Below are 15,861 nucleotides of genomic sequence, written 5' to 3'. Positions count from 1 at the left end.
CGAAATAACACGGAGACATGAAGCAACACGGTCATATTTCTCTAAAAGCAGCAACTTTGAACCTGAACAGCTGAACCAGATCTCTGACACCAGAGCTGCGCTACTGTTAAGCTATGAGGCTTGTTGAGCTTCGTCAGGCTTCGGAAGCTAAAAGCCCGAACCGTAACCGAACCCCGTTAGTTTCTGACACTAACGACTTGAAAATAAGGTAAAAACATTGTCCCTTAGAATGTTTAGATACTTAAATAGCACATTTTTACAAGAACAATGTCCGAGAATATTGCCTACTAGCATAAGCTAAGGTTAATGTTAGCCACAAAGTTTAAGTAAAACTCACCTTCGCATCAGTGAATGTATAACGAGGCGTACATCTAAAACCTTTCTCCAGCTGACTTGTTGGGGCTTCGGATCGATGTACAAACCTTGGCCAAGCCCTGGTGTAAAATGATATTTTTATTGGATCGGAAACAATCGAGCCGCTTTTCCCCGAACGCGGAAGCTGAGGTGCAAAGAGCCCATAGAGTTTGTGTACAAACATGAGGTAGTGTGTTTGTTTTTGGTTAAAACCTGCTCTTTATTTAGTGGGTGGAGTATCTAGAAACTACTCGGGTAAAGGTGGCGACACTTAATACTCAAGTAGAAGTAAAAAGTACTCCAAGTAACATTTCTATTTCTAAAAGGTACTCTAGTAAATGCAACAGAGTTGAGTAGTAACTATTTACCTTTGCTCAATTACATTTACTTGAGTAATTTGAAAAAAAAAGTATTTTTTACCACACTGCAACTTTTTACTTTTACTTCAGCAATTTTATTATGAAGTATTGCTACTCTTGAAGAACAAAAACGTTTTAAGCCAAAATTCACTAGAAACAGACACATACCTAATAATAATCAACTTTGTTAAAGTTTATTATTAAAAGAAACTGATTTGGGGGGGAAATTGTCTGATTAGTTTTTTTGTTGCTTAAATGAATTATTTCCATCCTTAAAATACCAAAAATTAAATTTTGATCCCTCTGTTCATGTTATTTTTAAATTTTAAACTATTGATGATTTGATCAGTTACTTAGTACTTGAATAGACTTACCAAATACTTTTTTACTCTCACTTGAGTAATTCTTGGATGGCTACTTTTTATTTTTACTTGAGTAAAATATGAGGAAGTAGTGCTACTCTTACTCGAGTACATTCTTTGGATACTCTACCCACCTCTGAGTTAATGTAAGTTACTGACATACTGTACTAATTTGACAGTAACATCAAGTCACATGTCGATATCAATCAGAAAAATAATAAAAAGCAAATAACATTTTTTACATTTCCAGAGTTTTTATGACCTGTTTTTAACTCTGTGCTTTTTTATAACTTAAATATATTTTGCTTTTATTAGCTGTTGACCGGACGAAAACATAAAAGTAAAAGAAACTCGTTTTGACTTGATCGGTGATCGAGTCGTATTCATGTCTATGATGGAGTTCCTCAGTGGGCGGGGCAAACATTGACGAACGCCTTCGACCAATAGCGGCCGTGATTTCCAGCTCCTGCCGTTACGTCACTACCGTTAGAGTGAGGGACGGGCTCGCGCTGCAGAAGCAACAGGCTAAGCTTCTCGGGCGGCGTGATGACGCCGCTGCCAGTATCCACCTTGTTACTCGCCTTTTTTCTGTCCCAGCTTTAAGCCCTCGGGTGGTCCATGGTACCCAGTGTGAAACTGTCAGTCCGAACCGCGGAAGGTTTCTGTTTTTAGGCTTTGACTTTTTGAGCAGGTGGGTAAGAGCTTCGTTAGAGAGAAATGTAGCTCTTAGTGCAAGTTTGGTGTCCTTTTTCACGGCTGTGGGCTGACATGCTTTATTTAAATGCACCGAGTCCTGTGCTTCTGCCCTGAATCTATGTCAAACCAATGTGCATTTGTGTTTGTGGTTTTATGTGTTACAGAACTTGCATACACACATTATTAAAGTTTGAAACATCATTAGGGCCATTTTAAGACCAGAGAGGTGCATTTTATAGCAAATCAACCTATTTAATTATCTTTTATATGATATTTAAATCCCCAACTGAAGCTATAGAAATGTTAAAAACACATATAATGTGATGAATCTGAGTATTTCAAGCTGGCTTTACCCAAATAGTTGCTTTATTACCAGATTATAAATGCCTTTGGGCCTTAGAAGCTTGACCTTTTGACCTCAAAAACAAACTGTTTAAATCTCTCCGACCTACTTGTTTTTGATGCCAAAATATTGAATATTACATTGCACCTGTTCCAGGTCTACTTTAGTGAAAGCCTCTGTCATTACATTAATTTTTACTCATTTTAATGGAAAATAGATGCTTTTTAAAAAAACCTGAATGGGGTTGCAAACATTAAAATACATTTTTAAAAATGATGTTTGGCTGCTGGGAGTATTTTATTTAACTCTCTAAAACCTGCCTTTCTTTAAAGCTTAAAACCTAACAATTTTTCAAAACAGAACCTTTAATCAAAAAGATGCAGACTAATCCGCTTTGAATTCTTGCTCTTTTATTAAAATGGAAGTCTTTTTATTTCTGATTCTTATTCTGTTTTTAATTTGCCCAAATGTTTGAGTGTATTTGAGACTACCTCAGGGCATGCCAATCAAAGAAGAAGAAAAGCCAAGATAATAATAATGTTTACAGAGTAATGCTGCTTAAATTTTATCCAGATGATTTAGTTGTAAATGTAATCAGCTGTAAGCGCCTGAAGTTCCACCCCAAAACTTTAAAGTGTTGTGGAGTGTGATCTGGAAGGGGTCTGACGGAGACACTCCCAACACACACTTTACACTCTCTCTGGTTGTGTGTGATTGGTGTGTGTGTCTGTGGGCCGGCCCTGCGCTCAGATTAGAATCACAGCCCAGAGTCTGTGAGCTTCCTCTGAGCTGAGGATGAGGAGGCTGTGTATTGTTGTGGGACAGAGACTGGCGCTGCGGTTTTAACTAGGGACCATTTTTGACTTTTTAATGCATGCAAGGACTCTTGGTGAGCTGCTTGACCTGCCAGGAAAACCTGCGAGCTGCTGACAGTCTCCACAGCTTGTTACTGTAATCTTTGTTCTTTAAACAGACTCTGGTAAAAATGTCGCTTACGGTAGACGGTAAGTTTACTGCCTGCTAGGAGAGTCATCAGGACTTTTCAGAAAGGTTTTCTTACCAGACGTGTAAAAAAAAAAGTTTGATAATGACAATTTTTTTACTAATATTGCTTTTAATTAGAATAAATAACAATAGCAAAAAGATCAGTAGCTCATTTGTTTCCAAGGGAGTAAAAAGGAAGATCTTTGTGTGCGTTTCCAGCTCTCATCAGAGGACCGATGACGGAGTTTGAGGAGAAGCTCCGTCAGCAGCATGAAGCCTCCATGCATCAGGAGCTGGAGGCGCTGCTGGCCACGGCCAACAAAGCTGAAGCTGAGGTGGGTAAACCTCTGCAGAAACGTCCTCAAAACTCCAATTGCAGGTGAAACCATGCAGGAATATTAAGCTCTTGTTTGTTTACAGGTTTATGCACTTTAATCATGTTTATTCTGTGCATGACAAATTTGTCATAGTCCATGACTCTTGTTCCACTGTGTGGGCCACATAGTGGAACAAGAGTCATGGACTGGTTTATCTGTATTTACATGTATTGAGTAACTGTTTGCAGAACAAGTGTTCCTGCAAACCGAAAGTCCGTCAGAGCTTCTGTCTGAAAACACGGCTACGCAGGAATCGAGATAAACAACCTTTAAGTTCTGACCCAAACGCACACATGATGTTGAAATGGCCTGTTTAAGAAAAACAAACACTGCACTGGCATCTTCTGCCTGTTTTAAAGACAAGTTTTTCAAATATTACAAATATTTTATTGATATTTCTGAAACTTTCTAACACTTTAGTTGTGTCTTAGCTATTTTCCAGCCCAGCCTCGTCACTGGTGCACCAAATTTGGGTCAGTTATTTGGTTAAAAAAAGGTGTTTTTTTTTAAATTATGTAGTCTATGTTAATAGTTATATCTTTATAAGAAAACATAGACAACGCAAAGGGATACCAGTATTGTTTTTAAAGTTTGATGATGGAGGCGTCAATCCTTTTAATGCAAATATTTGAACATTGTCTATTACAAATTATCAACTCGAAGCTATTTTTATGTCACTTAAATCTTTATTATTGTCTTTTTTCAACAAGTAAAACAAAGAAACTGAACAATGGAAATGTTAATATTCTGACAATTTACTAGATTAGTATGTTTTTCAGTTATTATTCCAGTTCTCATTCTTCATTTAAAGTCTTATTAAAAGGTCGGTTTTTTTCCATTTTTTGCACAGTCGTGCTTCTTATAGCCTTACCATCTTTGTCAATTTTTCCATCAAAATATTTCTTCCACCATTTTTATGTATTAAGCTTTTGTTCTTTGCAGTTCTTGGTAATGGAGTAATGTTTTTTAAGTGGTTCTCAGACTTTTTATAGCAGCTCCTGTCTCATTAATTACTAAAATGGGAAATATGACAGACATTTTACATGAGGACTTGAACTTTGAGTTCCCTTTTTACCCAGAAAGAGATCTCAAATCCAAATCTCAATCTGTAAAAATTTACAGAAAGCTCTGCTGAAGTCAGAATGTCCAACATTTTCTAAAATCCCACAAAGGTCAAGATCCAATAAAGATCTGCCATCCATCTAAAAGTTATTGATAGATAACCATAAACAGTTTAATCAACATTTTTGCACTAATTGTCTGAACAATCCGCTTTTGTCACTTCTGACAAAGCGATGCAGAAAGACGGTGCTGAAATCACCTAAAATATTTCTTATTTTAAACACAGACAAATTGGTTTTATAACTGCACCAGTACAGCAGATAAATACACCAATCACTTCACACATCTTACATGGTCCAACAAGTAAAAACAACTTTAATTTGTTCAGTCAGTGCAATTAGGAAAATAACAGCCAATTAAAATAAATAAAAGAAACTGAAACTGATTAAAACAATAGATTGACGACCAAATAAACTGCTACAAATATTTCAAATGGTTCAGAAAGTGCAATAAGGAATTCTAAATACAATGTAAAAGAACAAAACATAAAGTTGCCCTTATCAATCCAGCACATTGTCACCAATGCCCGATTCAAATTTTCTTTCAATATTGGTACCATTACAGATATTAATATTGTATCGGTGCATCTCTAGTTTGAACATTATCACTGCATGTTGCTGCAGGGTTTAAGAATGCAGAGAAAGATATTATTGGCTTGTGTCAATAAAGGCCGTTAGATTGAGAAACGAACAAATCAATTAGTAATTCTCACCGGCTCGTACTTTTTAATTTCATTCCCACATCCAGGCTCCAAACTTCTCATTTGAGAAGTTTTTCTTTGCAACAAAGATCGTTTGTTTAACTGTTTACTCGGTTTAAACAAAATATGAGGAAAAACCTGTTTTCCATCAGAGCCAACTAATCTTTGGTTGGTTTTATTTCAGGTCTCCAGAAAAGACTTCGATGGCTTCAAGAACCTCTTCCACAGATTCTTGCAGGTCAAAGGTCCCTCAGTGGACTGGGCCAAAATCAAGCGGCCGCCAGAGGAATCGGTAAGCCTCCTGACACCTGAAGTCACGCTGTTTATTCGGCTCCATGTCGCAATCCCTCTGGTTCTGCAGTCCAGCTCTGGTGCTCACAATGAGCATCCACTCGGACGTCAGGCTGCAGGATTGCACAATGTCTTTTTTATATATATAACACATTCCCACACAGTTTTACCTTAAAACAAATACATTTAAAGTACATTTAAACTAAATGTAGCATGAATTTAACTTAAAAGTCTCACTTTAGTATTTGAATCCAAATAATGGTTCCCATAATTTAAGTAACTTTATTTAATTTACAAAATAATTTCCAACAGAAATTTGACTACAGCATAGATAATGAATTTAATTTATAATGGCACAACTTAAACATAAATGTCGCAATCTGATGCGACTAACAAGATTATAGCAAAAGCTAATTCCTATCTGCAGTCCTTTCACAAGTTACAAAAATGAATATACAATGAAATAAGACAAAAATATAACACTATTGGTTGTTTTCCAATTACAATACACACACACACGTTTGCATGGCTATCTTTGTGAGGACTTTCCATTGACTTCCATTCATTTCTACAGCCTAAACCTTATCCTAACCCTATCCATTACATACCTAACCAAAACAGTCCCCACAAGGAGCAGTGGGTCCCCACAACGTTCTATGTGTCAGGAAAATGGTCCCCACAAGGTATTACAACAAAAACACACACAGCATCAGTATCAGCAGCTGTCTACTCTTTGAAAACTTTTGCTACATGTTATTTTTAAATAAATCCCTTCAATTAAATCTCAGTTTAACTGCATATTTGCATCTTGAAATGTCCACTTATTACCCATAAAACCAGGTTCTCTGCAGACCGATTCAGCCTAATGAAAGCTTGTTTTTCAGCTATAATCTGCTCCATCTGCATCGGCCCATTTGGGAAGAAAAGGTAAACGTTGCTTACGTTGCAGTATAAATGAATATGTTAGCTGCATTTAGCTGCTTTTAATAGTAACTGATATTTCTGGGTTTTTAAATGTGGCTCCTAGTGAATTTGCTGACGCCTTATTTGATGTCTGTGTTGACAGTGAAAGTCATTCAGAGTCTGGTTCTCGCTCAAGGTCACACTCACATGTAGAGCGTAGCTGTGAGCAGCAGTCACATGATTAGTCACCACTTCCTGAAACTCGGCCTCCCTCGGGACTCGCTGACCCCACAGGGTTGGTCTGCATGCGGCTACTTTCCTGGTTAGCTTAAGAAAACTCTAGTCTAACTTTATTTTTTGTAATTATTCAATAAATGGAGATTTCTGAACATGAAGAATTTAACTTCACAGTCCTTCCAAATGTCTTCCAGATTTTTTACAATTGGTCTTTTTATTTAATTAATTTTGTCTGAATTTTATGTGGCAGTTCACTGATAAATCGACACCAGTTTTCTTATTTTTGGAAGATCAACAGTCGGCTCATACTCAAATGAAAAACCAGTCTTATCCATCAATCTTATCTGCCTCTGCAAAGCTCTGAAAATCAGCCACATATGTGATTAGCAGTAGTCACCCCACTAATGCCAACCTATTTCTTTGTAGCTATATTTAACATTTTTTCAGACAAAAATAAGAAAATCGATATTGGACAAAATCGGAATCAGCAGATCAGGCTATTTAAAGATTTAAAGCTATTTAAAGATTTGTGATCAGCCAGAAAATTGCAGTTTGTGCATCTTTGGTGACAATCAAACGCAAGTTCTGAAACTGATGAAAAATAATAGATTTTATTCTATATTACTTGTAAACAAAAATCTGCAAAATTTAAAAGCAGTTGAATACAAATGCGTTTCACACTTTGCAAATATTTATGTGTTGGTGTATTACATAATATCCCAGTGAAACACATGGAAGTTTGTGTTTTTACTAAATGTGGAAAACTTTGTGGAGACGTATGAAGACTTTTGGAAAGCACTGTTGAACAGAAAAGTAAAGGCTAATCCTTTTTGCTTTAAATTTCAAATTTTTGTTTTTATGTAAACATTAAAAACGCTTACTGCACTGCAAAAACACAAAACATTTCCAAGTAGTTTTGTCTAGTTTCTATAGGGCACATATCTTATTAGTTCACTTGAAATAAGACAAAAAACTAATAACTTTTTAGCAAGAAATAGGACCTTGTTTAAAGTCAGTAATTCTTTAATATTGATAAAAAGCATTAGTACCACTGACAGATCATTTCACTTATAAAAAGACATTTTTATTTACATAAAGCTTACACTTTTTTTAATTAGTATTGAATAATTATTCACTTAAAACAAGCTCTTATATCTTGCTAAAAAAGTTATTCGCAAGTTAGTTTTGTCTTACTTCACGCTTTGCACCAGAAACTAAACAAATACTTGGTAGGATTTTGTGGTTTTGGAGTGTAGATTGATGTAAATTAATCTGCTGGTCTGACTTCAGTTCATTCACTAAAACGTGGAACTGTTCCTTTAAATGATTCACTGGCAGTAGAATGGGAATGCACGTCATCCCCCTGAAACAAGCAAGTGTAACCAGACCTAGACGTTGAGAACATCCAGGTTCTGACCAGTTATTAATCAGCATGGTGACTTTTCACACACACTCTCCTACACACACACACACACACTCCTAGAATACTCAGGACAGCGAAGGTTACGGCTAAGAATAGCCTGACCGCCACAGCATTCACAACGTTCGCTTTGGAAGGCATTAAACCCCCGAGACATCCCCCCACCCCACTCCTTACTACTGCTGATAGTCACTGGGTCACACGAGAAAATGAGTTTAATTTACATGAAATGCTATATTTTGGTGTGCAGCTGTTGCTGGTTTGGTGCAACCCTCACATCAATCACTGACCTGTTGCACAGCATTCATTTGAAATAGAAATCAAGAATAGGGCCAACACACAGCCTGGTTTCTTCTTCTGCACCTGCACAAAGTTATTTTCCAATAAGTCAGTGTGTTTGTCATGTTTCATCAACATGTCTGCTGTAACGGGGGGAGATGTTTAAGAGCTTTTCTCTAGCTTTAAAGCTGCCCTCCCCCCAATAATTTCACCAGGACACGAGGTCTTCAGATTACAGACAGCTGGTCGAAGACAGAGGGATAGCAGCCTGTAGCAACAGCTCCCAAAGCTCAGATCCAACTGGGGTTCTGAACATGCAAGTCTGGATCCTTGAGGTTCTCTTTAGAAATGAACCCGGTTGTTGAAACAGAAAAACAAAAACTGCATCCATCACATCGTCAGTCTTCACAGCAGAATTACCCAAGAGCCCCTGACTGATGTCTCCACTCTCCACGAAGACAATTTCAGCTGAAAACCAAAGACCATGCCCTGTTCCATCAGCAGGACACAGATTTGATTTAAAAACAGCACAAACAACAAATTTCAATGGAACCTATTATGCAAAATTCACTTTGTCCACATTTTTTTCTTCCATTTAGTCAACTGCTTCTAAAAAAACAACACTCCTTCTGCCATACACCTGAATTGCATCTCTGGGTGATTAACAGGGTTCTGCAGTACTTGATGGTCATGCAAACATTTGAATCAGCTGTTCTGGAATAGAGGCACATCTAAAACATGCAGAGCAGGGGGGCGGTGAGGACCAGGGTTGAGAAACACTGATCTACATGAACTGTCTGTATGTCAAATGAAGGCCTCTCTGCTGCTGCCTGATTAAGTTACAGCTGGTACTGAGACTCGCGGTGTGTTCAAAGTGAAACCGTAAGCCTCCGCTCAGTTACGACTGTCAGCAGCCAATAGGAAGCAAACCTTAGATGTTTATTTTAAGGGTTGATTTTTAAATAATCAGCCATGACCGCTGAAAATAAAAGCATCTGGCTCAACCTGTCATGCTATTTAGGGATCTCTGACCCTGAGATGGCCTGTTTGAGAAGGTGAATAGGACTTTGATTGATCGCAGTGACTCATAAAAGTGTAAAAAGTTATTTAGACACAGACATCCTTTGATTTGAAAAAGTGCAGCATCTTCATATAGATACAGTGAGCTCTAATAATCCCATTTTTCACTTTGTGAAAATGTTGAAATCATAATAGTTTTGGATGGTTTCAAACAGTTAATTTTAAAGTATCGCTACAATAAATCCAGTTCTTATCATATGAAAATTTCCAATGAGGTGGTTATTTACAGGGAGCAAATAAATGATAAGCATTCAGAGAGAAAGTCACTAGAATCTCTTGAGGAAGTTCTGTCATTACCTGCACTGTTTGACTACACAGCAGTACGTCTGATAATCTAAAATTAAAAACGCATCATAAAGTCAACAGTTGTGAAAAGCAATACAATTTCATTTTGCCATTGTTCTAATTATCAAAACACATTGAATATATTGATCAATGTCCCATTTATTATGTTTCAAAAGCAACTCTAAACAGGAGGGGTTTTAGTCTGGATTTAAAGGAGCTCAGTGTTTCAGCAGTTTTTCAGTTTTCTGGAAGTTTGTTCCAGATTTGTGGTGCATAGAAGCTGAATGCTGCTTCTCCTTGTTTGGTTCTGGTTCTGGGGTGCAGAGCAGAACCAGAACCAGAAGACCTGAGCGGTTCTGGAAGGTTGCTATGAAAACAGCGGATCTTTAATGTATTGTGTTGCTGAACCGTTCAGTGATTTATAAACTAGCATCAGTATTTTAAAGTCTCTGAGCTCCAGGAAGCCAGTGTAGGAACTTTAGAACTGGGTGATGTTCTCTAACTTCCTGGTTTTAGTCAGAACTCCAGCAGCAGCGTATGGATCGGCTGCAGCTGGAGGATTGATTTTTTTAGTCAGACCTGTGAGGAGGCTGTTGCAGTAATCAATGTGACTAAAGATAAACTCATGAATGAGTTTCTCTAGATCTCACTGAGACGTCAGTCTTTTAATCCTGGAAAGCCGACTTTGTAACTGTCTTTATGCGACTCTGAAGGTTCAGGTTTGAGTCCATCACTACTCCCAGGTTTCTAGCTGTAATAACTGAAGCTGTGTGTAAATGTTATCCCCTCTCTTCTGTTTGCTCAGGTCCAGCCCTACGACAGGATCAAGGCGAAGGGACTCCCAGAAAGCATCACTTCCTGCCTCAACAAGCTCGTCGTGGTCAAACTGAACGGAGGTCTGGGAACCAGCATGGGCTGCAAGGGCCCCAAAAGTCTGATCAGCGTCCGCAACGAGAACACCTTCCTGGACCTGACTGTGCAGCAGATCGAGGTGCAGCAGCAGCTCTGCAGTGGGAAGAAGCATTAAGATCAGCTGCTCATGTTCTCAAAACTCTTTTTGCTCGTTTTGTTTGCAGCATCTTAACAAAACCTTTAATGCTGACGTGCCGCTGGTTCTCATGAACTCTTTCAACACTGATGAGGACACCAAGAAGATCCTGCAGAAATACACACACCACCGGGTCAAAATCCACACATTCAACCAGAGCAGGTGCACAACGCACTGACATCCATTTGGTTTCCTGTAACTAGTTGCTTAAGAAGCTAAATGAGACATCAGAACAGTTTTTAAATCAAGGAAAGCATATGCACATTGTATTTTATGGCTTAATCCAAATTGTGTTCGGAAAGATGGTGGCATCGTATTCAAAAAGATTTGAGGCTTCAAAAGCTGTCAAATGTGGATCAGCAAACTTTTGAGCAAAGGCTGTGATTTCTGGGTTTTTTTATTGTAAATGTCAGTCTTGGAGTAAATTACTTCCAAAAATTTTATTAAGTAATGTTTATTATTTCAGCTCCCGGTTCCTCAAGATGATCTCCAATCTGGATGGTACGAGTTGTAGGCTTTTAGGGGGAAATGTCTTATCCCTTACACTACAAAAACACAAATCTTACCAAGTATTTCTAGTGCAAATATCTTAGTACACTTGAAATAAAGCAAAAATAACTTTTCAGCAAGATATAGGAGCTTGTTTTAGTAATTAATTCCTAATATTGATGAAAATGTACCACTGTATTTCCACTGTCAGATTATTTCACTTTTAGGGGAAATGTCTTGTTTTAATTTAAATGATCTTCCAGTGGAACTAATGCTTTTTAAAATTAATATTGGGGAATTACTTTCCTAAAACAAGCTTCTGCATCTTGCTAAAACATTACCTACCTTTAAGTTAGTTTTTATTTTAAGTGTACGAAGATATTTGGGCTAGAAACCAGACCAAGATTTTGTTTTTCGCAGTGCAGGATGTTGGCAGTCAGAAAGATTTGCTCCATTTCAAACTTACTGGATCAAAAAACTGTTTTCTGCTCAAACAGATTTTTTATTTTTATTTTGTATCACATGAAAGACTAAATATTTCAGTTGTGTGAAAATTTAACTGTAAAAAAGTCTCAATAACCTACATTTCATTCAATCAGGTATCCGAGAATCAACAAGGAGTCTCTTCTGCCGATCGCTAAGAGCATGGGCATGAACGGAGAGAACACGGAGGCCTGGTACCCGCCGGGTCACGGAGACATCTACGCTAGCTTCTGCAACTCCGGACTGCTGGACAAACTCCTGGCTGAGGGAAGAGAGTACATCTTTGTGTCCAACATCGACAACCTGGGAGCCACTGTGGATCTCTTCATCCTCCACCACCTGATGAGCCAGCCGGCCGACAAACGCTGCGAGTTCGTCATGGAGGTCACAGACAAGACCAGAGCTGACGTCAAGGTGAACGCGGTTTATCCTGCTGTCCGGTTTCTGCACCGATCTGAGGAATCTGCTCAGTCCCATCTACGTCTTGGTCTCTGCAGGGTGGAACTCTGATCCAGTATGAGGATCATCTGAGGCTGCTGGAGATCGCTCAGGTCCCCAAAGCCCACGTGGACGAGTTTAAGTCCGTCACCAAGTTTAAGATCTTCAACACCAACAACCTGTGGATTTCCCTGCCGGCCATCAAGAGGCTGCAGGAGAACAACAGCATGGACCTGGAGATCATCGTAAACCCAAAGGTAAGTCGAGAGGGCCTCTGATTTAGAGTAGACTCCATTTGATTAAGACCAAAATTGCAGCATTTAAATTTTTCAGTTGGTGCGGTTCGCTTTCACATTGTGTCAAACGAACCAAACCCTTTGTAAAGCTGTTCACTTCCTCACCTTTGGTGGCGCTGCCCCATGAACCACTGAAGGAAACAACACAAAAACCTCTGAAGAAGACACTGAGCTCAACTTTCTTCTTCACTAGATGTAAACAAAAATGGAGTGGTGTCAGATTTTAGCAGTTGTAGGATTTATCTTTTGTCTTTGGCTGAAGACCACAAACAATTTCTCCCTCTACAGCTAGATTTGCACATTTGTTTTGGTTATATTTACCCAGAATGCCCTTCACAATAATCCGTTTCCTGCTTTTGGAGCGGTGTCCAGTCCACTTGGACCATTTATGCATTCGAACCGAACTGAGACCGAGGTTTTTAGGAGACCAGAGTTCTCTTGTTTGGTTCGCATTAGAGTTTGATTGTGCACTCACACCTCTCCAAAGCGGACTAAACAGGGCTGGTATGAATCCACTCTAACTTTTTTAGGGAGCATTCACAGCAGCCCTGTTGAGTCCTCACACTGCAGTTTGTTTGCCTAGATAGTCCGGTTCATTTGGGGAGGAGTGAATGCACAATTGAACTCTGGTTTGCCTACAACCCTCGGTTTGGTTGAAGTGAACTCTTGTGCAGTTTGAATCCATATGTGAACGCCAAGTGGACTGGAGACCGCTTCAAAAGCAGGAAGCGGACTATAGCATAGAGCATTCTGGGTAAATACAACCAAAACAAAAGCATGACTCCAGAGTGATCTGGAGAAATGGCTCATAGTCTTTTACCAAAAACAAAAGAGAAATCCTACAACTGCTAAAACCTCATGCCTCTCCATTTCTGTTTCTATTTTGTAAAGAAGGAAGTTGCGCTCATGTTTTCATGTCATTTCCTTCAGTGGCTCTAGATGCAGCCACTGCATCTAGACCAATAGAAAAACCAATAGGTTTTTCTATTGGCTCTATATTATCTGGGACAATCCAGTGAGAAAGTGAACCAGCTGAAGATTTAGCAAAAGTTACAACTTTGGTCCCCAATGGAACTGAGTCTACTGAACCATCACTTATGAAAACAACATCCACGGATTGTATTCTTTGACTCGGAATGTGAAACATTTTGGATTGACTTGAACTTTTATCTCCTCTGCAGACATTAGATGGTGGTCTGAATGTCATCCAGCTGGAGACGGCAGTGGGCGCCGCCATCAAGAGCTTTAAGAACGCCATGGGAGTGAACGTCCCCCGTAGCCGCTTCCTGCCGGTGAAGACCTCGTCCGACCTCCTGCTGGTGATGTCCAACCTGTACAGCCTGGACGCCGGATCGCTCACCATGAGCAAGAAGAGGGAATTTCCCACAACGCCGCATGTTAAACTGGGCAGCTCCTTCACCAAGGTCGGCAACCATCACAACCTGTTTTTGCCATTTACCGTATTTTCCGGACTATAGATTGCACCTTACTATTAGCCGCATCTACAAAGTTTGAAAAAAAACTAACAAAAAGACAGAAACGTACATATATGAGCCGCTGGTATCCGCTGCTCTCGGTTTTGCAATCTGCTATTAAGGACGCAGCTCTGCGTCTCCAACACCAAACCATAGATTTGTTCACGCCGAGTTTACGTGCAGCAGCTACCAATCTGTACTTCCAGATCGATATCCTTCAACTTAAAAGCTGCATCATATAAACTTCTTCATGTGGTTTCCATGATGAGGGGCTGTGAGTTTGAAAACATGAAAATCCAACACTTTCTTCCTTGATTTCCAATTTTGACTTCCAATGATTCACTTCCTGCTAAAGCGCCCCCAGGTGGTTGAAGAAAAATTCACAGAAAAGCCGCACAGGGCTGTAAGCCGCATGGTTCAAAGTGTGGGGGAAAAGTAGCGGCTGATAGTCCGACAAATACGGTAATCTGTAAACAAATTTCAAGCAGAAGCCAGACTGATGATGGCGAAACATGCTTTAAGTTTCTGCTGTTTGTTTGTTTCTGCAGGTTCAGGACTTTCTGACCAGGTTTGAAAATATCCCAGATATGTTGGAGTTGGATCACCTCACTGTGTCCGGAGACGTGACCTTCGGGAAGAACGTCTCTCTGAAGGTAAAACTGAGATATGGCCAGTTTTTCACATTTTACTTACAGGGTGTTGATTTCAATTAATTAATAACATAGAAATTAACGCAATTAATCACTTTTTCGTAATAAAGTTCTAAGTGGAACCTGTGTATTGGCACGGTTCTGATATATGCACTTTACATTAACTTTTTTTCTGGATATGTGTCTACCATTAAAATAAAAAAGTTAAATTTCATCAAGTAATCGCTGTGATTAATGTAAATTCCTCCTGATTTGATTTCTGTCCTGCTGTGGTTGTCATTTTTTCCTTTTCTGTATAAATAATCAAAATATCTAATAAATATACAAGTAAAAAGATTATTAAAGCATAAATACTGGCTATTGTTCATTTTCAGTAAAAAGCTGGATAAGTGCCCAACTTAAATTCTATCTGTGGGCCACAAATGGCCCTCGGGCCACACTTTGGACACCCCTGGTGTAAATAAATAACTTTGATTTAATGTCCAACCAACAATAAGTTTGATTTCAGGTAAAGTGAAATCATGAAATGTGTAATTCTCACCAGGGAACCGTCATCATCATCGCCAACCACGGCGACAGGATCGACATTCCGGCCGGAGCGATGCTGGAGAACAAGATCGTCTCAGGAAACCTGAGGATCCTCGATCACTGAGGCCTTCTGGGAGGAAAAGGCGCCCACACACCACCATGTGCACGATGGGAAGATTTCTGCTGTTTCTCAGACAGGAAATGTGAATGTTTAGGTCAGGTTTGTTCTCTGAAGACACCGAGTCATCAGGCCTGTTGCTGCAAGACAATAAAGCTGTATATGATTGGAGTACTCCATCGTCTGTTGAACTGAAATGAGCTTTTATAAAATTTGGTTGATTTAATGAAAGTAGGACGGTGATGTTTTAAAAATTCTCAGTCTTCTGAATTTTATTTGAAGCTGTAAGTTAAAACGGATGTAAAATATTTGTCTAACCCAGCGGTCAGCAACCTTTGATGTCCAAAGAGCCATTTGTGCCAAATGCACTTTGCCCAGAGCCACAAAGTTGCACCGTTATGGGGTGGGAGGAAGCACTGTGTATGTTTCTTCTAAATAACTGAGATAGAAAAATGTGTGCTCTGATTAAATCAACTTGTTTTATATTAGGAAGTGTGGCGGCCTCGGACTGAACGGTTTGAATTCACTTCCACCGCCGCCATTG

The 15,861-nt window shown here is 39.1% G+C and overlaps 1 protein-coding gene across 3 annotated transcripts; it reads left to right on the top strand.

Annotated features, from left to right (window-relative positions):
* Positions 1-1,631: 1,631 nt before the first annotated feature.
* LOC106927295 (UTP--glucose-1-phosphate uridylyltransferase-like) lies at positions 1,632-15,491 on the top strand. 3 transcript variants are annotated; one of them, XM_015002775.2, is made up of 10 exons: positions 1,632-1,766; positions 3,318-3,433; positions 5,482-5,589; positions 10,598-10,783; positions 10,869-11,002; positions 11,929-12,226; positions 12,310-12,507; positions 13,728-13,970; positions 14,570-14,674; positions 15,216-15,491. In XM_015002775.2, exons 2-10 carry the CDS (start codon positions 3,335-3,337, stop codon positions 15,321-15,323), a joined length of 1,479 nt encoding a protein of 492 aa, XP_014858261.2. In that variant the 5' UTR covers positions 1,632-1,766; positions 3,318-3,334; the 3' UTR covers positions 15,324-15,491. The 3 variants fall into 3 exon arrangements, with proteins under 3 accessions (XP_014858261.2, XP_014858259.2, XP_014858260.2); XM_015002773.2 differs by lacking the exon at positions 1,632-1,766 and adding an exon at positions 2,914-3,118; XM_015002774.2 differs by lacking the exon at positions 1,632-1,766 and adding an exon at positions 2,935-3,003.
* The last annotated feature ends 370 nt before the right edge of the window (positions 15,492-15,861 follow it).

Source organism: Poecilia mexicana, unplaced genomic scaffold, assembly GCF_051168715.1.
Source record: "Poecilia mexicana isolate PSO_F unplaced genomic scaffold, ASM5116871v1 scaffold_1, whole genome shotgun sequence".
Lineage (NCBI taxonomy): Eukaryota > Metazoa > Chordata > Actinopteri > Cyprinodontiformes > Poeciliidae > Poecilia > Poecilia mexicana.
Note: the sequence above shows the minus strand (reverse complement) of the source record. Positions and strands in the feature narration are given on the sequence as shown.